At 41.4% G+C, this 25,922-nt stretch overlaps 3 protein-coding genes across 5 annotated transcripts; 1 reads left to right on the forward strand and 2 right to left on the reverse strand.

The window, feature by feature from the left end:
* The first annotated feature begins 3,410 nt into the window (after nucleotides 1–3,410).
* Nucleotides 3,411–6,820, forward strand: LOC121781399. The gene is made up of 3 exons (XM_042179148.1): nucleotides 3,411–3,567; nucleotides 5,619–5,998; nucleotides 6,092–6,820. Exons 1-3 carry the CDS (start codon nucleotides 3,411–3,413, stop codon nucleotides 6,818–6,820), a joined length of 1,266 nt encoding a protein of 421 aa, XP_042035082.1.
* Nucleotides 6,821–14,628: 7,808 nt separating this feature from the next.
* LOC121781997 lies at nucleotides 14,629–15,998 on the reverse strand. Its single transcript, XM_042179696.1, has 2 exons — nucleotides 15,309–15,998; nucleotides 14,629–15,229 (listed from the first exon to the last, which is right to left on the reverse strand). Exons 1-2 carry the CDS (start codon nucleotides 15,870–15,872, stop codon nucleotides 14,669–14,671), a joined length of 1,125 nt encoding a protein of 374 aa, XP_042035630.1. The 5' UTR covers nucleotides 15,873–15,998; the 3' UTR covers nucleotides 14,629–14,668.
* A 1,756-nt stretch (nucleotides 15,999–17,754) lies between these two features.
* On the reverse strand, nucleotides 17,755–24,361 carry LOC121782977. Of its 3 annotated transcripts, none has more exons than XR_006046499.1 (5): nucleotides 24,133–24,361; nucleotides 23,589–24,008; nucleotides 23,365–23,418; nucleotides 18,951–19,060; nucleotides 17,850–18,296 (listed from the first exon to the last, which is right to left on the reverse strand). XR_006046499.1 is itself a non-coding variant. In XM_042180992.1 (3 exons), the coding sequence occupies exons 1-2, from the start codon at nucleotides 23,151–23,153 to the stop codon at nucleotides 19,044–19,046; spliced, it is 1,332 nt and encodes a 443-aa protein (XP_042036926.1). In that variant the 5' UTR covers nucleotides 23,154–23,357; the 3' UTR covers nucleotides 17,755–18,296; nucleotides 18,951–19,043. The 3 variants fall into 3 exon arrangements, 1 of the variants encoding a protein (XP_042036926.1); XR_006046498.1 differs by having other exon boundaries at nucleotides 23,589–24,024; XM_042180992.1 differs by lacking the exons at nucleotides 23,365–23,418; nucleotides 23,589–24,008; nucleotides 24,133–24,361 and adding an exon at nucleotides 21,839–23,357 and having other exon boundaries at nucleotides 17,755–18,296.
* Between the last annotated feature and the right edge of the window lie 1,561 nt (nucleotides 24,362–25,922).

Here is a 25,922-nt window from a genome sequence, read left to right on the forward strand (position 1 = left end):
CACGCAAAGGTAAGGACGTTACTCCTTATGAGCTGTGGAAGGGAAGGAAGTCATCCTACAAATACCTCAAAGTGTGGGGGTGTTTGGTTAAAGTAATGGTTCCTCCTCCCAAAGAAGTTACAATCGGTCCTAAAACGGTTGATTGTATCTTTATTGGGTATGCACTTAATAGTAGTGCATATCGATTCATTGTCCACAAGTCTGAAATACCGTCTGTGACCGAGGGAACAACGATCGAGTCAAGAAATGCTATATTTTTTGAAAATATATTTCCTCGCAAAGATAAGGAAAATATTGCACCCAATTCTGAGACAAGAATTGAGGATGAAGCCACTGGTTCTAAATCAGTGGATGAAGAGCCTGAATCGCGCAAGCGAACAAGGCATGATCCAAACGATGCAGTACTAAGACGTGGTAGCAGGGTCAGAACACCAAAGACATTTGGTCCTGACTATATTGCATTTATGTTGGATAAAGAACCAACATCGATAAAAGTAGCCTTTGCTGGCCCAGACGGGTTGCATTGGAAAGAAGCTGTTCAAAGCGAAATTGATTCAATTTTGCTAAGCCACACATGGGTGTTGATTGATCTACCTGAAGGTGCTAAACCTTTAGGATGCAAATGGGCCCTTAAAAGAAAGTTTAAGGCCGATGGAACAGTGGACAACTATAAAGCTAGACTGGTAGTTAAAGGCTTTAACAAAAGGAAGGGTACAATTTCTTCGATACCTACTCACCTGTAATGAGGATTACATCAATTCGAGTGCTTATCATGATTGCTGCTGTACACAATCTTGAGATTCATCAAATGGATGTTAAGACTGCGTTTCTAAATGGTGACCTTGAAGATGAAATCTATATGGAACAAACTGAAGGTTTTGTAGTACCTGGACAAGAGAAAAAGGTATGCAAGCTGGTTAAATCCCTCTATGGATTTAAACAAGCACCGTTGCAGTGGCACTTGAAATTTGATAACGTGATGTTATCAAATGGATTTAAAATCAACAAATGTGACAAATGTGTCTACATTAAGAACACAGATAATGGATACGTTATAGTATGTCTCTACGTTGATGATATGTTAATCATGGGTAGTAACACCCAAGTGATTAACGACACGAAAGCCATGTTAAAGAGAAACTTCGACATGAAGGATACGGGTTGATAAGTCGCATTAGGCCTTGGTTACTGGTCAGTATACGTGCATAATTGGATTATATCTGTAAAAAACAGTTGCTAAAGTGTGCAGGGAAAGGGTTCCAGTCAGAAGGAAGGATTTCGGATAACTCAGGTGAAAAGAGTGCCAGAAGGGTGCAATACTGATCAGGATGCATGCCAGAAAAGGCTCGAGATGGAGAAGAAGGATTGCTGGGAAGGATCAACCACAAACAAGGGCAAAAGAGTCATTTCACGAAGAGAGTCTACCCTAAAAATCAAGCCACTTGGAGAGAAAAAAAAGACACTCCACTCTTAGTTAGAATATTTTCTCTCGGTAGATCAGTTTCCTTCAGCATTGTCCTACATCTTCTCATTCCTCGCCACAGCCATGATCACCTGAAGTTTCCAGAAGTCCGCCGGAGATTCGCCTTCCACCGTTCCAGCCAGTTTATTCCGTAGTCGTAGCAGTTTCATCGCCCGGAGTGGCAAAACAATCTTTATTCGCTTTCTTAGTTAACCTTTACTTGTTTTCCTTTCGTTGGATCTGTTGCATTTTCAGTACTTGTGATCTTTTGAAATGTTTCGTTCAGATCCAAACGTTTTATGCGATGAAGTTGTTTTTATGCATCTCTTTCTGTTGAATCTGTTTCATTCTGCCTAGGTAGCTTAGATCTAGTTGTTTCTAAGTGTTGAAGGCATGATTTCATTTGGAGTTGTTCGATCTGAGTTTGTAGTTAAGTTTGTTGTTTAGATCAAATTTCTGAAGTGATTAAGTGCGAAATCTGAGTTTACGTGATTCTGCCACCTTGCATGTCGTCCAGTATGTGTTGTTCTCGATTTCGCTTGTTTAATCTTTGAATTTTAGTGAGTTAATTTGTGGATCTGAATTGTGGAGTTGTTAATCTGTAATTTCATCTATGAAATCTGAGTTTGTTTGATTTTGTTCGTGCTTGTTGAAGAAGACAACATCCACATCCAAGTTTGGGACCACTTTTGCTTTTTAGTTGCTTTTTGCTTTTATCCTTTGCTTTTCATGCTGGTACCCTACAGACCTGACTGTGTAGCCACCCAACCACCACTTTTTCTCTGATATTCTGTTTATCCTTTTATAGTAACTACCTAATTTCCACATGTCCCTGAAACACCTTGTCCCCCACTCTCACGTACACAGCCACATGTCGTTCACTTTCACACCACCCAGTCAGTAGAGTACATCCTTTAATTCCTGTCTAGATAGAATCTCAACCCAAGCGTGGTAGCTAACCAAACCCTTCCAGAATATCACCACAATTACCCAAACGCATCATCTCTGTGGGATTCGACCCTTACCTCCACTATACTAATCAGTAGAAGTGGGTTGAGGAATTTCTTTGATAGCCAAGTTCAGACTTAGCTGGGGTTTCTATCCTGATCAGTAGGATACACCATTGCTTTACACGACACCTGCACACCTGCATGCTCATCAAATGGCGCCGTTGCCGGGGATGAATGGCGTTGTTAGCTGTTATTGTGTGTGATACTTTGGCGTATATATTGTGTATAACTTTTCTCTTTTCTTTTTATTTCAGTTTATGAGAAGCAGCTCGGCTCCTGACCATTGGAGACCGAAGTTACTCCAACGAGGAACTATACTTGTGACCACTCATTCTGGCCTGTCGACAGCTCTGTCTAACTTAGGCACAAGTAGTGACGAAGATCAAGACACGATAGAAGGAGGAATACCAGAAGTGGTACTACAGTTGGAAGGTAATCTAAGGAGGATGGCTGCCCCGGTAGATGATGATCCAGAGATCAGATCGCTTAACGCGCACACCGAAGGAGAACCGCCGCAAGCTATAGTTGTCACCCCGGGACAGACAACCTGCGATGTGAAGCCCCATGTTATCGCAATTCTACCCACGTATTGTGGAAAGAGCTATAAAGGGCCCTACGAGTTCCTTCATGAGTTCTGTAAGATTTGTAAGGCACAGAGAAGGCCTTGCCGTTCGTCCTAAAGGGGGAGGCCAACACATGGTTCATGCGCCTGCCACCCGACTCCATCGAAAGTTGGGCCTATTTCAAGTCCGCCTTCTTAGGTGAATTTTTCCCGTCATCTAAGACGAGTGCGTTGAAGAGAGAGATAACCAGTGTGAAGCAAGGTTACGATGAACCCCTGAGTGATTATTGGGCGAAGTATATGAGTCTTTTGGACGCATGTCCGAACCATCGTATGGCAGATATAGAGATAGATACATCATACCTTTTATGAGGGGATGAATAAGGCAACAAAAGATCTGGCAAACTCGTCGTCAGGAGGAAGCTTCAAGCAACTGAGAGTTAGCGAAGTGAAAAAGGTCCTAGAGAAGCTTCTAAGCGCGAAGAAGGAGTACGACAATTCGAGAGATGGATATAGCAGAGAAAGGATTGCGAGTGCGTCGTCTACTGACCAGGAGCAGAAGATAGAACAGAAGATGGACTTGAAGATGGAAGAGCTGAAAAAGACGCTCCTGAGCGCGATCGAGAAGAACACTCCACCACCTTCCCAAACTGGGAGCTATGAGGGTACAGAGCATGGAAGTCAAGGGCCAACCTATGCTCAGCTGAATGACTTCGTCAATATGGAGCAAGTCAATGCTGCAGGGTACTATAATTCTAGTAGGAATTGGATCCCGGGGAGACAGCGGGACGCACCATGGAGGGACCATCCAAATTTTCGATGGAGAGATGGGAACCAAAACCAAAACCAAGGTCAAGGTCAGAACCAATACAACCCCCACCCGAACCAAAATCCCAACTGCGGCCCAGCAAATCCCGACCACTAATCTAACTGGTCAGGAAGGAACCAACAACCCCATAACCAAAACCCACAGAACCAAAACTCAAACCCTGTCTATGTGCCACCACACCAAAGAAACTTCTAAAATTACCAGAATTAGTATAATCAAGGTCCCCAACACCAGCAGAACCAGAACCAGTTCCAAAGCCAGAACCAGAATCAATATCACCAAGACCAGTACAACCCTCCTGCCCAGTATAACCAATACCCACCTAACCAAAACCAGCAAAACTTCCAGAATTACCAGCACAACCAAAATTCCCAGTACAACCAGCATCAAGGACCAAATCAGTCCCAATATCTTAACAGGTCAAGAAGATCTATGGAGGACATGATGGGAGAACTGCTCGCTTCGCAGCAGAGTATCAAGGGTGAGTTGCAGTCCAATAATGAAGTAGTGCAGGGGATGCAGAATGCCCAGAAGGAGCATAAGGCGAACATAGATATGAAGAATAGGCAATTAGCCCAGCTGGCGAGTTCAATGGGTGAAATGAAGGGGAATTCAGGGAAACTCCCGTCTACAGTCCATGTGCCTGATAAGGCAAACGTGAGCAAGGTCACCCTGCGGTCCGGCACTGCCTATGAGGGACCCCAACCGAGGAAACCCAGTGGAGACACTAGTGGAACAAGGTTACTGAGAGACGTTGTCTCGAAAGGAGAGCTCAACAAACCTCTGCCTCATATGCAAGATCTATTTTTCTTGGATGAAGCGCCGTCGGGAAAAGACAAAACCAAAGGCGAACTGCCTAGGGGAGACCCTCCTAAAGAAATGGAACCCACGAAAGAGACTCAAGCCCAGAATGTGCCCAAGAGAGACTCCGGAAAGGCTGTTGAAGAACCGGTAGATGAGGCAAAAGGGAAAAAACCATTCCCTTACCGTTTCGTGACTAAGAGAAAGAAAGAGAACCCAGTAGATTACCTGTCGATTTTTGGGAAGCTGGATGTCACCATACCATTCCTCCAAGCCGTGAAGCTACCCTCGCTTGGGAAATTTATCAAAGAATTCATAGCCGGGAAGGCCCAGAAGGATGAAAAGATCATGGTGGAAGGAATAATCTATAAATGTGTGATCTGGGAGCATCTATAAATATTATGCCATTATCAGTCTATAATCGATTGAAGGGAGTAAAGTTGTCAAATACTAGGGTGTTAATCCAACTGGCTGATAGGTCATGCATAAATCCAGAGGGCGTGCTGGAAAATGTATTGGTGAGAGTGCATAATTTTACTTACCCTGCTGACTTTTATGTGATCAAGATGAGTGAGTCTGAAGCTAGGGAGTCTAGTGGTATATTGTTAGGGAGACCGTTTTTTAGGACAACGAAGACAATTGTGGACATGGCAGAGGAGACAATTTGCATTGATTTTCATGGAGAGAAATTCACTTTTGATATCAATGAGGCCATGAAGAAGCCTATCGATTCTGAAAATCTATGTTATGTTGATGTAATTGACCCCCTAGTCCAAGATTTTCTTGGGACCGAATTATTGCAGGAAAAACTCCAAGCGTTGGATGTGTATGGACAGACTGATGTAGAAGCAGCTGCATGGTGCGATCTGATCAGGAGCCAAGGGTTGACTGATGAAGAGATAGAAGGAGCAATTATGGACTTTTATCATAAATCAGAATTTATTGGAGCCGCAGGGGTTCAACTACCAGCCAGTACAGAGGAATTCTCAGATGGTGAATTAGAAAAACAGGGGGATGCTGCAAAAAACCTTCTACCTGCAGACACACTTTCCCCACAAGTTGATTTAAAGAAACTGCCAGCAAACCTGAAGTGTGTCTTCCTCGGGGAGGAAGACTCATACCCGGTGATTATCAGCAGCAGCCTTACGGAAGAGCAAGAGACGAAACTACTGACTGTGCTAAGCAAGAACAAAAGAGCAATTGGATGTAGCCTTACAGATTTGGTGGGAATAAGCTCTGATGTCTGTATGCACCACATCAGGCTAGAAGAAGGAGGGAAAGCACATCTGGACCTCGCATCAAAGGCAGTAGGAGGAGGTGAAGAAGCTAGCACGGTAAACGACTCAGAAGGCTTAGCCCACCAAACAGAAGACGAGGAGGAAGAAAAGCAGACCGTAGAAGGAGAGCCGAAGTCAGCGACTCCCTAGCCAGAAGCAGGGGAGAGTGATGCACACATCGAGAAGGATGAGACCGTAGTACGAACAGAGGAGCTAGAGCCAGTGGCACCTCCAGTGTCGAAACCGAAGGCAGTTAAAAGGAAATTGGTGTTGAAGAGCGATCTTAAGGCAGAACGGCCGAAGCCGAAGAGAGTGTCGCAAAGATGCCTAGGGAAATGGACATCCAGCAAGGCGAAAGCAAACACAGCAGCGGATGCAGTGGAGGTTTCGAGTGAAGAAGAAAGGACTACTCCTACAAAACCTAGGGAGCAATCCTTATCAACTACTAACTTGGAAGATGCTTCGACGGCAACCGAAGTGGTCACCCCCACGCCGAGTGACCAGAGAGAGGAGACTGATAAGATGGCTGAGGGTCTGGACCTCGCATTTGAGTCGGTAGGTCACGATGAGCCAAGAGATGACCGTACCCATATCCGCGTGGAGACCCAGCCTACTGCCCAGGACAAGCCTTCAACACAAATAGAGAAGAGACCGGAAGAAGATGAAGACGGAAATGAGGACAGGTACCGCGAGGAAAGAAAAAAGAAGGGGAAAGCCCCTGTTACAAAGAAGCCAAGCCGCAAGAAGCAACACACAGTCAACGCAGGCGTCGTCATCACGAAACCAGATCAGAGAGCCCCACCGCGCCGAAGGGAGCCGAGCGACAGCGAATATACTGCCAGTGAAGAGTCGGGATCCGACAATGACGTCTCCCTATAGGATGAAGAGTATGGTGAACAGCAGCTTCCACACAACCATCGGGAGCTGATACATCCTCCGGTGGAGAGATTGAAGTACCGGCGTTGGAAGGTGGAGCTCACTGACGAGCTAATTGAGGACATGAAGCACTCTAGCACGAAAAAGCTACAGGATGCGTTTGATGACAAGGACAACGGCAGCAAGCAAATCAAGAGCGGGAAGGTACTTTATTTCCCTTCCCTTGATGAATTGAATGCCCGTGAGCCTTTCTTGTTAAATTTGCGCGCGTTGGGTTTTGATTGGCTGTTAGAGAACAAGGATCCGAATATACCTATAAGGTTGGCAAAGGAGTTTTTCACGACCTTTAGATTCAGGGTCACTACCGATTTGGACGAGGAGTCAATAAGTTTTAGGTTATTCGGGAGAGAGGTGCGCATGAGCTTGATTGAATGGACGGTCAGATTGGAGATGTGTAGTTTAGAGGAGGCCATAGGGCCGGAATGGAGAGGTAGGGAAAGGGGGATTCCCCACAGGCACATTGACTTTGAACCCCAGGAGGCATGGGAGGAACTCACTCACCCAGCTGCTGGGCAGTTTTCATATACTATATCCCGCTCCATTCATTTCAACAACCCCATCTTGCGCCTGGTCCAACTCTACCTGGACTTCAACCTGCTAGGGCAGTCAAATTCAGTCGTCCGGACGTCGATGACAGAACTTTACCTCCTTTGGTGCGCCAAGCGCGGAAGGAGATTACATCTGGGTTATTGGTCAGCCTATCAGTGCCATCTCATCGCTACACATCCTGCTAGAAATCTTTCCCTGTGCCACCTGTTGGGAGTCTTTGTGAGGAACAATGTCACCATTGTGGAGGCTGACGATTTGTCCCCCCTGAATATGGTGGATCCTCCTGGCCCGTTTGATATACCTTTCTTCGTCCGAACAAATACCGTCTACATCAGGGAGGGAGTCCCGCGTTTCTACGCTATGGCAGAAGAGGCTGTCCCTACTGGTCGCGCAGCAGCAGGCCAAGGCGCGCAGGTTCAGGCCCAGAGGCAAGCGACCCTAGAAAGGGCGGTAGCAGAGTTAGCAGAGGAGAACATGCAAGCCAAAGCGGAGTTGACCCGTCTGACGAATGTGATGGAAAGTATTCTGAAGGAGTTGGCAGAAGGAAAGATAGTTAAGGGAGCTGGAACGAGCGGCGAGGGAGACCAGACTGATGGAGGCCAGAATGATGAACCACAGGTAATCGAGAAGGAAGTAGAAGAGCCAGAAGAAGAAGGTGTCAATGAACCGACAGAATCTGAGGAGAGTCAGTCCGATACCGAGGAAGAGGAACCAGAAGAACCACCTACACCCAGCCCTGCCCCGAGGAGGAGCAGAAGGAATATGTGACCACCCCACTGACCAGTTAGTGTTTCTTTATCTTTTTCAGTTTTAGTTTTATTTGTTGTTTTGTTGTTTTAGGTAGAGTAATTTTGTGTAGTATGTGAGTGCAAACCCCATTCACAACACTTAGCCTATTCAACAGTCTAAGTGTGAGAAGTACAGGGTTTGCTACTTTGGCGCATGAGTATGTGTTTATTTTCTTGTCATATGCATGTTAACTCGCACTTAGCCTATTGCATAGCCTAAGTGTGCGGAGTTTGTGTATATATGTGTTTGTGTTTGTTTAATTCTGTTTAGGTTTTCAACTCTCCCACTTAGCCTATTGCATATTCTAAGTGTGAGAAGTTTTAGCCTAAGCTTGTTTTGTCCTTGTTTATTTTTGTGTCTGTATGTCGCCCATACTAGCCATTCCAATTTTCCACTTCACAGCCGTATCCGAGGGCAGAAACTTGTGAAGTGGGAGGGGGGATACAATGGCCAGTATGACATGTATATATGTTTGGTCTGTGTTTTTGTATGTATCAGTGTTTGTCTAGGTCTAGGTTTGTATATACGTGTTGATTGGGCTTAAAACTCAACTGCCTCGAACTGACGGTGAGGGGAATTGAGGGAGATAAGGCATGCTGGACAATGGAAACCACCCCCTTAGTATCTCCTAGTCAGTATAGATGATGCAAGTATGTGAGAAAAACTCTTCCTTAGAGCCAGATAAAAAAACCCTCTTAAATGGTGAGTTATAAGCCTAAGTGGAACCACTTTCCACCAATTAGTAAAGAAAAGAGTGGCTGCCACATGATGCCTAGGGTAAGGTGACCGCGTGTAGCAAGTTCTGAAGGTAGTAGGAAACCCCCATCCGAAAAAAAATCATCCCTTAGAACCCCTCTTTCTAGCCAAATCTATACCCAGATATAACTCACTAGCCACTGGAACTGTGTGTGTGCGAATCATAAGGCAAGAAGGCGACTGGCCAGGAGGACATACAAGAGATTCCAACTGGAGACAAAAATCAAGAGGAAATGAGAAAATTGACCAAGAGAAATTCAGGGTCCCAAAAAAAAAGGAATAAGGGTGGCGAAGCCACAATAAAAAAATTGATGAAGAAAATGGTCGAACACACTTGACCACAAAAGAAGGAAGAAGGAATAAGGGTGGCGAAGCCACAAAGAAGCTACTGACTAGTTGGAGTCCAATATCAGGAAACGTCCAGCCAAAAAGAAGCAACAGCCAAGAGCTCAAATGCACACAGTTCCCCCACATCAAAATAAAGTAGTAGTTTTTGGAACCTTAGTGCCTTAGGAACATCCACCCCAAACACTACAAACCAATAGCCCCATTACAAACCTTAAAGCCCTTTAGGAGCTGCACGTGAGATCTGAGTCCGAAGCATCTGTGGTTCAGCATTTTGAGAGAAGACAATCCTAACATCCCTGGTGAGGAATGAGTGACTGAGCGAATCTGGTGTTTGGCCGAGAGTTTGGGTAATCTTGACGAGCAGATATATTGACTGGGAAGGAAAAGGGAGGCGACAGAAGTTCAAGGCTGTCTAAGGCAGGATTGCACCTGATCCCAAGGGGAGGGATGGTTGAAAATGTAGCCCGATCAATGTGTTTAAGTGCTTGTGTGTCTGTTTATATGTGTTTGTCCGTCATGAATGTGTTTTTCTTTGCGTCATAGTTTAGAGTCTAGTTTAGGATAGAGTCGGTCAGGGGTGTAACCAGGCTAGAATTCGACTTATTTCTTTTTGTTTGTTCTTCACGCTTGAGGACAAGCCTGTGGTAAGTGTGAGCAGTTTGATAAGTCGCATTCTAGGCCTTGGTTACTGGTCAGTATACGTGCATAATTGGATTATATCTGCAAAACAGTTGCTAAAGTGTGCAGGGAAAGGGTTCCAGTCAGAAGGAAGGGTTTCCGATAACTCAGGTGAAAAGAGCACCAGAAGGGTGCAATACTGATCAGGATGCATGCCAGAAAAGGCTCGAGATGGAGAAGAAGGATTGTTGGGAAGGATCAACCACAAACAAGGGCAAATGAGTCATTTCAGGAAGAGAGTCTACCCTAAAAATCAAGGGCAGACCTCCCTATAAAAGCAAGCCACTTGGAGAGAGAAAAAAAAGACACTCCACTCTTAGTTAGAATATTTTCTCTCGGTAGATCAGTTTCCTTCAGCATTGTCCTACATCTTCTCATTCCTCGCCACAGCCATGATTACCTGAAGTTTCCAAAAGTCGACCGGAGATTCGCCTTCCACCGTTCCAGCCAGTTTATTCCGTAGTCGTAGCAGTTTCATCGCCCGGAGTGACAAAACAATCTTTATTCGCTTTCTTAGTTAACCTTTACTTGTTTTCCTTTCGTTGGATCTGTTGCATTTTCAGTACTTGTGATCTTTTGAAATGTTTCATTCAGATCCAAACGTTTTATGCGATGAAGTTGTTTTTATGCATCTCTTTCTGTTGAATCTGTTTCATTCTGCCTAGGTAGCTTAGATCTAGTTGTTGCGGTTGTTTCTAAGTATTGAAGGCATGATTTCATTTGGAGTTGTTCGATCTGAGTTTGTAGTTAAGTTTGTTGTTTAGATCTAATTTCTGAAGTGATTAAGTGCGAAATCTGAGTTTACGTGATTCTGCCACCTTGCATGTCGTCCAGTATGTGTAGTTCTCAATTTCGCTTGTTTAATCTTTGAATTTTAGTGAGTTAATTTGTGGATCTGAATTGTGGAGTTGTTAATCTGTAATTTCATCTATGGAATCTGAGTTTGTTTGATTTTGTTCGTGCTTGTTGAAGAAGACAACATCCACATCCAAGTTTGGGACCACTTTTGCTTTTTAGTTGCTTTTGACTTTTGTCCTTTGCTTTTCATGCTGGTACCCTACAGACCTGACTGTGTAGCCACCCAACCACTACTTTTTCTCTGATATTCTGTTTAGCCTTTTATAGTAACTACCTACTTTCCACATGTCCCTGAAACACCTTGTCCCCCACTCTCACGTACACAGCCACATGTCGTTCACTTTCACACCACCCAGTCAGTAGAGTACACACTTTAATTTCTGTCTAGATAGAATCTTAACCCAAGCGTGGTAGCTAATCAAACCCTTCCAGAATATCACCACAATTACCCAAACGCATCATCTCTGTGGGATTCGACCCTTACCTCCACTATACTAATCAGTAGAAGTGGGTTGAAGAATTTCTTTGATAGCTAGGTTCAGACTTAGCTGGGGTTTCTATCCTGATCAGTAGGATACACCCTTGCTTCACACGACACCTGCACACCTGCATGCTCATCATGGGTCTAGCCGATGTAATTCTTGGAATGAAAATTCTAAGAACATCCGAAGGAATCACATTAACACAATCTCATTATGTTGAGAAAATATTAAAGAGGTTCAATGCCTATGATGGTATCCCGGCTAAGACGCCTACAGAGCTCAATGTTCACTTGAGCAAGAACCGGGGTGAGTCCGTTGCACAAGAAGATTATGCACGGGTCATTGGATGCATTATGTATCTTACTAATTGCACTCGACCTGATATTGCTTGGGTCGTGAACAAGTTGAGTCGTTATACGGGCAATCCAAGCAAAGAGCATTGGAAAGCTCCTGTAAGAGTTTTGAGGTATCTCAAGTATACTCAAAATCATGGGCTACACTTTTCGAGATACCCCCCGGTACTTGAAGGGTACTGCGATGCAAATTGGATATCCTATAACAAAGACTCACTTTCAACAAGTGGATATGTCTTTACTATTGGGGGTGGTGCTGTCTCGTGGAAATCCACGAAATAGACATGTATAGCCCGATCCACTATGGAATCTGAATTCATAGCTTTAGATAAAGCCGTGGAAGAAGTCGAATGGCTTAAAAACTTCCTTGAAGATATTTCATGTTGGTCAAAGCCCGTGCCTCCAGTGTTAATTCACTGTGATAGCCAAGCCGCTATTGGGAGGGCAAACAGTGGCTTGTACAATGGTAAGTCTCGACACATTCGTCGACGGCATAATACCGTGAGACATTTGAGGTGTTTAAGTGTTAACATCATTGTCTCGGTGCACGCCGTTGAGGAATAGTTCAAAGCATCGCGCTACTAGTCCGCCTGTGTATCCGATGGTATTGACTATGAATGGTTCAAAGTCAAAAACTACCTATCCTTATGCTTACATACCTCTTGAGGGTTGAGCTTGTGTCTGCATACATATGCATTTGGCAATTTCCACTCATGTGGGGATTGTTGGATTTGTGCTTGGTCAAATGATTTTTGACTAATAATAAATATTACTCCCTCCGTCCCGCACTACTTGCACTTATTTTCTTTCTGGGCGTCCCAAGTTATTTGCACTCTTTCCATTTTTAGTAAAAATTTATACCTACAGCCGTAATTGTTGACTTTGTCTATCACTCATTCCTTAATCTCCGTGCCCAAAAGGAAATGTGCGAGTAGTGCGGGACGGAGGGAGTACAAGACATTTAATTTTATAAAATTAAATGTAATAACGTCGATCTACGTTCCGAGTAGATGACCGTAGTATATTCATTTTCTCAAATCCGATTCCCGGTGAGTGAGAAATAATATATTAAAGTTGGTAACAATAAAGCTAGAAATGAGCTATGTGAAAAGACTAAGGGATTAATTAACTAGGTGTTAATTATCCCAGATCGAGGATGATAAACTTCTTTGATGAAGTATTTAATAAGATGAATTATCATGTGTAATAATTATCGTGGAATAAGACGGGTGAAAGAGCCCACACGCGCACGCCGCCGCCGCCCGCCCGCGACCCGCGCACCGTGACCCGTGCCCCATGCACCGGGTGCCGGGTGCCTTGGATCTTGGCAATTGGTCTTTGGGCTGTTCTTTGGAGCTGGTCGTTGAGCGTGGTTCGAGCCTCGTTTGTTCTTTTTAGACCACCCCAAACTCCACGCTATCCCCGATGGGTCCTAGTCCACGTCATGGTCCCGCTGGACCCCGACGCATGACGGGAGACAAAAGGTTCCCGCTGGACCCCGATACCCTGACACACAACGGGAGTCAAAAGGTCCCCGCTGGACCCCTACGCATAACGGGAGACAAAAGGTCCCCGATGGACCCCGACGGTCCACAGTGTATCCCGTCGTGTAGCATGTCCAGGTGCATCGTGTCTCTTCAGCTCCCACTGGCTAGTGCACCAGTCAATAACCCCCGGCGGTTACAGTCAAGCCATCATTGCACACATAATGGCTGTTGACTCCATCAATGCCCTGCAGGTGGACTTGGCCTATAAATAGGCATGCATCCATTGCATTCTACACAGAACATACACAAGCATCTTGCATTCACGCTATCTCCCTCTCTGCATAATCTTCCCCGTCGAAGCTCTTCCCCCGCCTTACTCCCGTTCGCCGGAGCTCTGTTGCTAGCGGTGCTGCTACTTCAGAGACGAAGCCGCTTTATCTTTGGGGACGACACGCCAAACCGAGAGCTCTACCGGGGCGTATCTCGTCTTGCGGAAAGAGGACTCCTCGACTCGACTTACCACTTTCCACAAGTTTTCCGTGTAATTATGTTCAGTTATTTTTCGTGTAATTTCCTTATTTTATTTTCCATTGTAATTTCGCCAGACAAGATTTGTATATCTTATTTCCACATCAAGAGGTTATAGTTCAAAGGGTTGATCATTGAATCAGGTTAGAAGCTAATTGTATGTTTATTTCGCTACTTAGAGGATATAATAGATTAGTGACTAAAGCCTGGAGAGAGTAAAACAACGTGAGATCCCTAATAACTCAGAAACTCAATCAATAAGTAAATTGGAAACATGATAGTAGTTACCGCAACAAATTAGGAGTTTTCCCATTTACTACGTTATTTTCGAGTTTTGATTTCTCAATCTATTTTGCCTTGTTTTAAGTTCAAAACCTTTTAAACAATGAATTTACCATTTTTAAGTACTCCTTCTGTACCAAGGTAGATGTCACGATGATATGAAATTTTATGAGATGTTTTGCGTATTAAGTGAATAAAAATTAGCAATTTTTATATATTACTATATGAAAGACCTTTTGTTTTAAAAATGTGAGATATTTTCTAATACAAACTAATAAAAAAGTGTGACATGAAAGAAAATTATTTTTGAATAGTTTTAAAACATTTAATCTACTTCCACTGTCCTTATGTACTAGAGACATTTTTATTGAGCATGAGATTTAAGGAAAATAGTGTTAAATGAGTTAAGTGGATGTGAGAGATGAAAAAAGAGGACATGTGTTGTGTTTTGCTAGAAAATAAAATGACTCAACTATAGTGTAACTCAAGAAAGAATATGAATCAACTATAGTGGAATAGAGAGTGTACTACATTGCATGTCAGTATACTTGCAGAAAGTCAGTGGCGGATCCAGGATTAAAAAACGGAGGGGGCGGAATAAAATAATGAAATATTAAATAATAAAATATTAAATATAATACTTCAATATGTTTTTTTAGCAAAATGAAAGTCTATTACAATTCAAGTAGCTCTAGCATCTGTTAACCGAGACAACTGATTTCTACGGGTATCCATATCTTGAAAACGTTTCAAGATTCTTTCATTAGAAACACTAGCAAAGATGGATCTTTCATTGTATACTACCAAACTGTCATTCAACCACTCATCTCCCATCCTATTCCGCAAGTCAGTCTTGACAAATTTCATTGCTGAAAATACTCTTTCAACAGATGCAGTCGCTACAGGTAAGATCAATACCAACTCAATCAGACGATAAACCAACGGAAAAACTTTATCTTTCTTGGTTTCAACAATCTTCTGAGATAGGCTAGCCAAATCTTCAATACCATTCAATCGTGCATCTCTTCTCACAACATCAACAAAAGTTTCAAGTTGTTTAAACAATTCAGTATGTTGAGTCGATGTGAAGTCCTTTGGGTAAAGAGTAGCAAGATGAACAAGCTTATGAACATTAAAAGCAGCGAAATCATTTTTTGGATCGAGGCATGCCATACAACTTAGCAAGTCTGTGGATGCCTCAGAGAAACGATTTTCCATCTCTTGTGTAAGTAAGTCGACGACCTAATTGACACACAAGAAAGATTATATATCAAGATGATTCTAATTTAGTAAATGAATAAGATATTAAATTTCAAATTACCTGACAAAATATTTCAACGCGATAATGATGGTAGTTCTTGATGTTTGAACCATTCCTCTTACTAATCCGCTTTGGAGCATCATCATCCATGTTTGTTATTGAAATGTCATTTGCCCCACAAAAATCATTCACTTCTTGCAAGAAAGTATCCCATCCAAATTCTCGAAATGATCTCAAGCTTTCTTTCACATTCTCTATCAAGAAAATCGCATTTAAAATATCTTGATCTCTTTGTTGCAAGGCACAAGACAATGGTTGAATAACCCCCAACAAATGTTTCATCAACATAAGGATGAATACAAATTCAAAAGTCTCCATTTTCTGTACGAGACCTACAGCTTTGCCCCTTGTTTCATATTCTTCTCCATCAACAAGTACGTTTTCAAGTACTTCGGTTACTGACTGCCACATATTTGCAAGACGAATCACGGTGACATAATGAGATCCCCATCGAGTATCACCTGGTCTCTTCAAAGAAGTTTCTTGATTTTGGCCTCTACCAGTACCGATTTCCCCATTCTCTATCATTTCAACTAGTCTATCGTGCTCAATTTGTCGAATCATATCAGCCCTTTTGCAAGAAGAACCACATGTTGTGACAATCGAGATAAGATAACTGAAAAAATCACAAACATATTGATTTGTCTTGCACACGGCCACACATACCAATTGAAGTTGGTGGGCAAAACAATGGACATACCAAGCTGATGGATTTTCCTTTAAAATTAGTGCTTTCAATCTATTGCATTCACCTCGCATGTTTGATGCTCCATCGTATCCTTGGCCTCTCAATCTTGACAAAGATAACTTAAACTTAGCAAATACGGAGTCAATTGCCTCTTTCAAACAAACTGATGTAGTTTTTTTTACATGAACCAAAGCTAAAAACCTTTCAATTATCTGGCCATCCTTGTTCACAAATCTTATGACAATTGCCATTTGCTCCTTTGTTGAGCAATCACGTGACTCATCAACTAGGATTGAAAAGTGTCTGTCTCCAAGTTCTCCCAATATATCAAGTGTGGTTTCCACCGCACAAGCATTAGCCATATCTTTTTGGACTGATGGAGAAGTCATTTGGTTATTTCTAGGGGCATTTTTCAAAATCACTTTACCAACTTCATCATTCCTCAAACCATACCATTCTAATAACTCAAGAAAATTACCTTTGTTCAAAGACGTAGATGACTCGTCATGTCCCCTAAAAGGCAAACCTTGAATCAAAAGAAAACGAACTACATCAACAGTTGCAGTCAATCGAATTCGATATTCCTTTTCTTTTGTTGTCATACCTCTACTTACAACATAAGTCACACTTTGCCTTTGATTGACAAAATTTTCATATTCTATCCTTGCTTTGTTGTGTGCAGTACTTTTATCCCCAACATGTGCCTTGAATTTTTCTAGTGCTTTTTTCCAATTAGAAAAACCACAACTAGTGAAGGCTTCATCTCCCGGTGCCACATAACCACGCTTGAAAAGAAAACAGTAAAAGCAATATGCGGCATGTTTCGATTCACTATATTCTAGCCAATCATAATCTTTGTACCAAGCATCTCTAAACTCCTATTATCTTTTCCTTGACGCGTTTTTTGAAAAATATTACCCTTTGGTTGACAAGGGCCTTTTGCTACATATTCTCTACGAATACGATCCCGGATATTCACACCATATTCTGCAATTGGTTTTCGCAAACCAGGATCAGCCTTGATTTCACTTTCATTTATATCATCATTCTCCATCAAATTTTCTTCAGCAATATGTGCTTCTAGTTCTGGACAAGAATCCAAAAATCTTGGTCTTTTTTCAAAATATTTCTCCATACCTAATGAAACAAAAAAGGTATAATTATAAAATATTATAATAAAGTAACTATCATTTACTCACTTTATACTATCCATGGGACCACACTTTGTCATTAGCATTTACCACATGCCACATGGAACCCACTCAATGTTTTATATATACACCACTAATCTTCTAAGCTACTTTTTTTTCCTATTCCAAAAGGAAAATATTTAATCTTTCCTCAATGGCTAAATGCCTAAATCTACAAATTAAAAGACATGAATTTGAATTTTAAAACACAACACACCTTCGAATTATACCTGATAACCTGAACTTGAGCTTTAATTATCAAAGTATCAGCATCAATAATCTTCAATTTTTGATCAAATGCGTCAATTTCAAGGTTTTGGTGGTAGAGATATAAATTATAATAGCCTTACCCGTCGAGATCCACCGAGAGGAAGAGAGGCTAGGGTTTTGGATTGGGGATTTGTTTTGTGAAGATGAATTTGAGAGAGAAAAGGAGAGGCCGACGGATGGTCATGGGATTGGGAGGCTATTTTCTAATTGGACCCTCCTCCTCATTTGATTGAAGTTGGGCCTTAATTAAAAAGGTAGATACGATTGGGCTTTTAGTTCTTTTTTAATTGGGCTTAAGTTGAGTTTTAAAATTTTATTTCAATTGAGCTTGGGAGATAATGGTTATTTTTTTTCGGTCAACGGAGCAACGTCGGAGACAACGGAGGGGGCGGATATGGAAAATATACATCCGAGATAAGGGAAAATTAGTCGCGTGGAGGGGGCGACCGCCCCCTCCTGCCCCCCCTGGATCCGCCACTGCAGAAAGTAGTATTTTTGGTAATGTATAACTTGCTTTGTGAATCTAATTAACACCCTAAAATTCACAATAATTAAGACCTAAAAACTCAGCAACAAACTTGACATAGAAGCTTCTAGAAACTATGCGGCCAACCCCGATTAAGAAGGGCTACTCGTGTTTGGAACGATCTGCTGCTTCGCTTGGTTGCGATTGCTTTATGCTGGCCTCCGCCTCTGCAACGAACTTAAGATCTGGCTCAGGTTTGCTTGAGGGCTCTTTCAGGGCCATGTAGATGTAGAATGCTGTGACCGCGTTGACGGAGAAGACGGCGAGGATTCCGCTCCACAGAGTCACAGACTCCGAGGGGAGCTCATTAGAACCTGTGTGCGCAGTGCAAATGACTACATCAGTAACAACCATGAAAGTGATAATAAACACATCTACTTGTACATTCGTTCATGTAATGAAGAAATTTTATTCTTATGTGAGTCGCTCCTGCAGATTTTGCAGCAAGGAAATACACTGAGCCATTTTTCATACGCTAGGTTGGATGCACGCTTGGGATGTCTTGACACGAGATGGGATTCGAAGGTATAGCTTAGGTAGATAATAGATAATACGATAAGATTATCCACCACATACGATGAAATTGAACAATTAGGTCGCCTAATTCAGCAAAAGTAATCTAATCTTGATCTCATGAGACAATCTCACTCTATTTGAAGATATGCCGAAAGTTCAAATGTTTAATGCAAGGAACGTAGTTGCACAGTGCAGGCCGAAATCCTAATTATATAGAACCCGCAAATGCTAGTTCCTTCTACAACTTGAAATCAAGGATTTTATACCAATATACGCGATCTGCTTGACTGTAACTAAACACATTGTTGTCAATTTTCAACAATTTACAACCATGGTAAAACTGGAACTTCAGGAATATGAATTTATAGAAGATAAATGCTTACCAATAATATCATCATATTCACAACAGCAGCATGTAACAATGATACGAGTAATAGGTAAAGGAGCCTTACAGGGTAAGAAATTGTGTTTGAATCCATATAGAATCGCGAGAGGAGCTGCAAACATGCACATGGATGCAATCACAAACTTGTTCACCACTCCCATCATAGCCTCTTCAAACCTAAGACAAAATGATAGTGCAATTTTGTTATATATGCGACGCCCAACGTTGGACGGATCCAGAAAGCTTATTGATGCGATGGTGGCTGAAATTTATAAATTTGAGTTCGATATGCTACTTTTACTATAATTCAGTTTGATGGTAGAGGCTTTTTTGAACAACAATTTGCACAAACAAACTACATAGAAATTTGACGAATTTTCAAAATAGCAAATCCAAATCTGGTGTTCAACTGATGACTATATGCATAATTTGCTTCACAATCTCAGATTTTTGCAGTTTGTCAAACACAGAAGGAGAAACTCAAAGTAGATTAAAAAATCTGCCAATTTCCTCGCAGAGGAATATATACAAACATGGCAAAATTCCAAGAAAGGACGTCATGGCAAAATTTATCCGCCATTTGTACCCTGAAAAAAAAAGTTTCCAGACATAGGAAAGACGCGAGAAGCTGTCGCGTGTTTTAAAAGTATAGACGCATTAGCGTAATGCGTGTTTAAATAAAACACGCATATTCCTCTCGCGTGTATTAAAGGAGAGACGCGTCTTCCTCTCGCGTGTTTAAATAAAACACGCATATTCCTCTCGCGTGTATTAAAGGAGAGACGTGCCTTCCTCTCGCGTGTTTAAAGCAAAGACGCAACACGCTCTCGCGTGTCTCCCTTGCTTCACAAAATCCGTCCAGAAGGCAGAACATACCACAAAACGCGAAGCAGCAGCGAAAAACGGCGAAAATCGGCGAAATTCTTCCGAAAATCGGCGAAATTCGAAGCCTAATCCGATATTTAGCTCTCCTATTCCAATTTGAAGTGTTGTTAGGAAACTTTCAACCCGTACTTTCGATTTTTATTGGTATATTTTAGGTGGGTATAATAGTTAGGGTTCATGGGGTAGAAAGTATTTTGTTGAATTTGGTTGAATTTGGTGATGAATTATTCAATTTGGTTGATTTTATCTTGAAATTGGTTGTATTTGATGTTGAATTATTCAATTTGGTTGATGTTTTGTTGAAGTGTTGAATACGGTCGAATAAGGTGTTACTTTGTTGAATTTGGTGTTATTTTGTTGAATTTGGTGTTAATTTGGTGAGTGTGATTGATATTTTGTTGAATTATTGAATTTGGTTTTGAATTATTGAATTTGGTTGAATTATTGTTGAATTATTGAACATGGTCGAATAAGGTATTACTTTGTTGAAGTGTTATTTTGTTGAATTTGGTGTTAATTTGGTGAATGTGATTGATATTTTGTTGAATTATTGAATTTGGTTGAATTATTGTTGAATTATTGAACATGGTCGAATAAGGTGTTACTTTGTTAAATTTGGTGTTGTTTTGTTGAATTTGGTGAATGTGATTGATATTTTGTTGAATTATTGAATTTGGTTTTGAATTATTGAATTTGGTTGAATTATTGTTGAATTATTGAACATGGTTGAATATGGTGTTGATTTGTTGAACATGGTTGATATTTTGGTTTTGAATTATTGAATTTGGTTGAATTTATTAAGTTAATTTTTTTTTTATAAAATTTGGTTTATAATTAAACATGTTAAATTTTGATTATATTAGGATGTCGCGATATGGACCAGAAGATCCTTCTGTATTGCATTATCAGCACAGTCATATATCACGCAAGGCGTGGGCAGGCGAGGAAACAACATCTTTCAATATTCGGCGCTTTAAGGGACATTTCTGGGAAATCGATAATCATCACAGACGCGTGATTGATTATGTCTGTAGATTTGGTTTAGGTGGAGTTCTTTTCTGTGGTAAGGCTCTGGATGTAGATCATGCTTTGATCACAGCATTGGTTGAGCGTTGGAGGCCAGAGACACATACATTCCATCTTCCCGTAGGGGAAACTACCATTACATTACAAGACGTTCAAGTATTATGGGCTTTACGTGTAGATGGAGTACCCTTCACAGGAAATGGGTTTTGTGAAACTGGGTGGAGGGGTTTATGTGAAGAGCTCTTGGGCTTCTCCAGGTCTGCCACTTTCCACACGAGCATCTCTTTTCACGGTAATCTACAACATGTATATTATGGCCTCTACCCGGACCTCTGTGATAGGTTAGCACATCATAAGTTCCACGTGCTATGCTTGTAGTCCTAACATGATGACGTCTCCCTCGACGGTCATTCTTCTGAAATAACTCCCAAGCCCACGGTGTCAAAGGCGTCTGACATTGTTTGGCTAGAGTCGTTCGGTTAACAAACCAGTTGATGGTCCGCCAGAATGTAATATCAATGATAGCTCTAATTGGGAGTTCCCTCGCAGATAACAACACATTGTTATAACACTCGGCCATGTAAGTAGATGTCTCACCCCATCGACGAAATTGGTCGTGTGCCATAGTCCACTGTGATCTATATATGGTGGTTTCGAGGTACCTCAGAGCTTCTGGACTCACCTTTTCTAATTCACGCCTTGCAGTCCAATATCTCCGCTCCTCAATTACTTCACCCATTATCCATACCCATTTCTTCACTCCGGGGCCTTTGTGTCTTTGTAACACATTCGATCTAACGTGAATTAAACAGTATCGATGATAACCAACTGGTACCTCTTTCCACACATCAGACTTCATGGCATTTATAATGCCTTGATGTCTGTCACTTATTATGCACACTTCCTGGTCATGCTTTATAATATGCACTCTCACAAGATTCAAAAACCAACTCCAACTCTCGTTTGTTTCTTCATCAACAATAGCAAAAGCAACAGGCAAACAGTTCTTATTTGTATCGTAACCTACTGCAGCAAGTAATTTACCTTTCAGTCTTCCACGCAGGTGAGTCCCATCAACTGATAAGACCGGCTTTGCTACTTGGAACACCTCTATTGCTGGCCCAAATGCCCAAAATACGTAGCGGAACACCTTTGTATTACCTTGACTCAATACAGGGTCATGCAACCACTCAACGATTGTCCCCGGATTTTGAGTTTGCAACTCAGTCAGGTAGCTGGGGAGTTGTCTGAATGATCCCTCCCACCCACCATATACAAGCTCAATAGCTTTTCTGCGAGCGTACCATGCTTTCTTATAGCTGATTTTCACGTGAAATTTATCTATGATATATGTAAGTACTGCAGAAGGCTTGAATTCAGCATCGTTTTCAATTTGACTTTGAATACAGAGAGCAATCATGGATGATGTAAGATTAACATGTTCACTTGGATCGTGATCTCCCATACAGCAATGACGATCAACCCATGAGTTGATAGACCAGCTACCATCACGTTTCTTAAACGTTGCTTTAACCTCCCAATTACATAGGTAGCGTTGCCCAAGGTCCCTGCCTTTTCTTTTCGGACCAAATGGGTCCCTACAAACTGCATGCCATCTTCTTGATTTACTATCCATAACCTCATACATCCGACCTGTTCCCACATGCCATAATGTGACAGCAGTTTTCAACTGCAATTTGCTATCAAATTTTGTTCCCACATCTATATGTCTCGGATTATCCTCATCCCAATACCACATATCTTCTTCAACCAAACCATGGTCTTCTGAAAAGTAACCTCGGCTGCCTTCACATGGTAATGATCGAAAAAATGGTAACCCTTCAGGCACATAGTCGGGAACAGATTGCTCCCCACGAACAGATGGTTGTACATAATTCTCAACCATCATATCAAGTGTCTCGTCGTCTGTAGAATCTTCACATGATTCTGCACTATAATCAGGATCACTTGGTTGAGAACCATCAGAACCATCACAGTCAGAACCATCTGCACCATCAACATTATCTGCACCATCACAATTATCAGAACCATCTGTACCATCACAATTATCAGAACCATCTGAACCATCACAATTATCAGAACCATCTGAACCATAATAACCATCAAATGTCACATTTGGTACATCTACTGGTTCAGCAACATCCCTCCCAGATGTGTTGAATTCAAAGCTATGATATTCATCATCCCTCCTAGATGTCCCGACATCAAAACTAGGATAAGCATCTCTCCTAGACGTTCCAACATCATGATGAGTTATATGAGGTTCAAATTGCAACGCAGTGGTAACATGAGTATATTCAATAAAAAGTTCAATTTGACGTGGATTTTCAGCAAACATATACTCTAACAAATTATCATCCACTGGTGTAGCTATATAATTCACTACTCCACTAAAAACCACAGGATGCCTTCATGTTAAATCAATCGTACGTGCATCCAACTCAATTCCAATTTTTTCACATATCATTGAAACAAGCTGATAATAAGATATCTTTTCATTCAATATAATAAATGATTTTGCACGAGGGGATCATAAGCAACACCCAAACCTGGGAGCTGAATAATTTTCCCATCCCAATATAAACTCACAAACACCATTAAACCTGCAAAATAAGTACGACATAACATCATATACTATAAATTCAACATACTTAAATAAATATTGAACAAAATTAAAACCGAAAATTCAATACCAAGTTCAATGCCATAAACCCTAAATCTATACCTAACTAACATATAGCAATGATAATTGAAATTAATAGTCAAAAATTACCTAACACCACTTAAATTAGGAATTAGAGCATCAAAATATCGGATTCACTTCGATTTTCGCCGGCTAGAGACGTTGGCCGTCGCTGAGAGGGAGAGAATGAGCGAGGTGGAAGTGAGGTCGAAAGTGAGGTTTCTGCCTTCTGGACCGACTTTGTAATTCAAGGGAAACACGCGAGAGCGTGTCGCGTGTTTGCTTAAAGACGCGAGAGCGTGTCGCGTGTTACATATACATGCGAGAGCCTGATGCGTGTTTAATTAAACACGCGAGAGCTTCAAGCGTATTTAGTTAAAACACGCGACAGCTTGTCGCGTCTTTCCCCTATCTGGAAACTTTTTTTTTCGGGGTACAAATGGCGGATAAAAATCTCCATGAGGCTGTTTCTTGGAATTTCGTCATACAAACATATGGGCGCACAATCACCTTCAAATCAAAACAGCTTAACAAAAGCCTCAATTATTTCCCTCATCAATTTAATTAATTCAACAGATGATTCAACTATCTATTCAGTCACGATGATTAAGAAAAAGAGATATAGTGAAATCACCTGCAAATCGATCCAATCAATTTGAGCACTTCCCTGGAATCTGCTTATCGCTTTTCTTCAAGCTCGATCGATCCCAAAAATTAACCTAAAACACCAGATTCCGAACGAACTGGGTGTTAATTTGATCTAATTTTAAAATTGGAGCTGTGATTCCGAATCCGAGACGCATATCAATTTATGAGGATCTTTCTTTTTTAGAGAGAGAAAGAGAAGAGAGTTGTTTATTTGAGTGAAGAAGAATAAAAAGACTAATGGGAAATTCGGGTTTATGGGGGAGTTTACACTAAATATTACGTAAATGTACCCATTTTGTTATCTATTCCACAAATGGGAAAAACGCCAACCACATTGGCGTTTTTATTAGTAAATACGCCAACGTCATTGGCGTGTTTTAAGGTAAATACGCCAACGATGATGGCGTTTTATACTTGTGCCGTATTTTGGGTGTATGCTCTTGGATTGTAATTACGATTAAACACGCCAACTTGGTTGGCGTGTATAAATAAAAAAACGCATTTGTAAATGGCGTGTTTTCTTTGTTGAAACGCCGAACATATTGACGTTTTGTAAAAGACGCCAACCGGAGTGGCGTATTTACTTAATCATGAAAAACGCCAACCTGAGTGGCGTGTTTAATCAGACTGATATACCAGTCGTTCCTCCCCCAAATCGCGAAAACCTCACAACACACAGCCTTCGCGATTTCTCCAGCTGCGCGCCTTCTCTCCGTGATTTCGGCCTACATTCATCAATCGGTGCTATTCTCCCCCAAATTCATCTATTTTATTCGGTTAGTATGCTTACCTTTTACATAATTATAGTAATTGGTGGATAGCTAGGGTTTGTAATGGGTTGTGAATTGAGTAGAAATATTATGCATTTTGGATTGGTTGAATGATATTATTGTTGATTATTATGTTGGATTGTGTTGGGTTTAAGTTAATTTGTGTATAAATTTGATTATAAGCCTAAACCCTAGGGTTTTTATAGCTAAAAAATTGGGCAAATTGTTTTGATTTATGTGGGTTTTGGTTGATTAGTTTAGATTGTTAAATTTGTTTATATTGTTAGGTTTGTCAAATTGAAATTGGACAAATTGAAAATGTTAGGTTAGGCAAAATTGAAATTGGTAGGTTGGGCGAATTGTTAATTGAAATTGTTAATTTTGTGTAGGTGAATTGGTTTATGATTTTGAATGTGCAATGTTGTGTAACTTGCTTATTTGATGTTGGTGTTCAATTTTGTGATATTGGATTAAATTGTATCTAATTATTGAAATGGTTTATGGTTGGTTATTGTTGAATTTGGTTTATGAAATTGGATTAAATGTTATGGTTGGTTATTGTTGAATTTGAATTATGTAGGTAAATTATGGCATCATCTTCAACCTCTCGTCGTCGGCTTGCATGTGGTCCTGCGGATCCATCTGTATTATATTTTCAGAGACAACACGTCTCTAACAACATATGGGCAGGAGTTCCATCCGAAGATGTACGCTGCCGACGATTTGAAGGAAAAATTTGGGATGTTCCCATCCAGCAACATGTCTTGGCAATAGTGGACCAGATGGGGTTTGGGGGTATGTTAAGGTGTGGTAAACCAAAAGAAATTGACCACCATCTTATCACAGCTCTGATTGAACGTTGGAGGCCAGAGACTCACACGTTTCACTTTCCAGTCGGTGAAGCGACTGTGACACTGGAAGACGTGGAGGTCTTATGGGGCCTGAAAGTTGATGGAGAGGCTCTGACAACTTACATCCCCCCGACGGACGCGGGATATTGGACAGA

This window comes from Salvia splendens, chromosome 20 (genome assembly GCF_004379255.2).
Source record: "Salvia splendens isolate huo1 chromosome 20, SspV2, whole genome shotgun sequence".
NCBI lineage: Eukaryota > Viridiplantae > Streptophyta > Magnoliopsida > Lamiales > Lamiaceae > Salvia > Salvia splendens.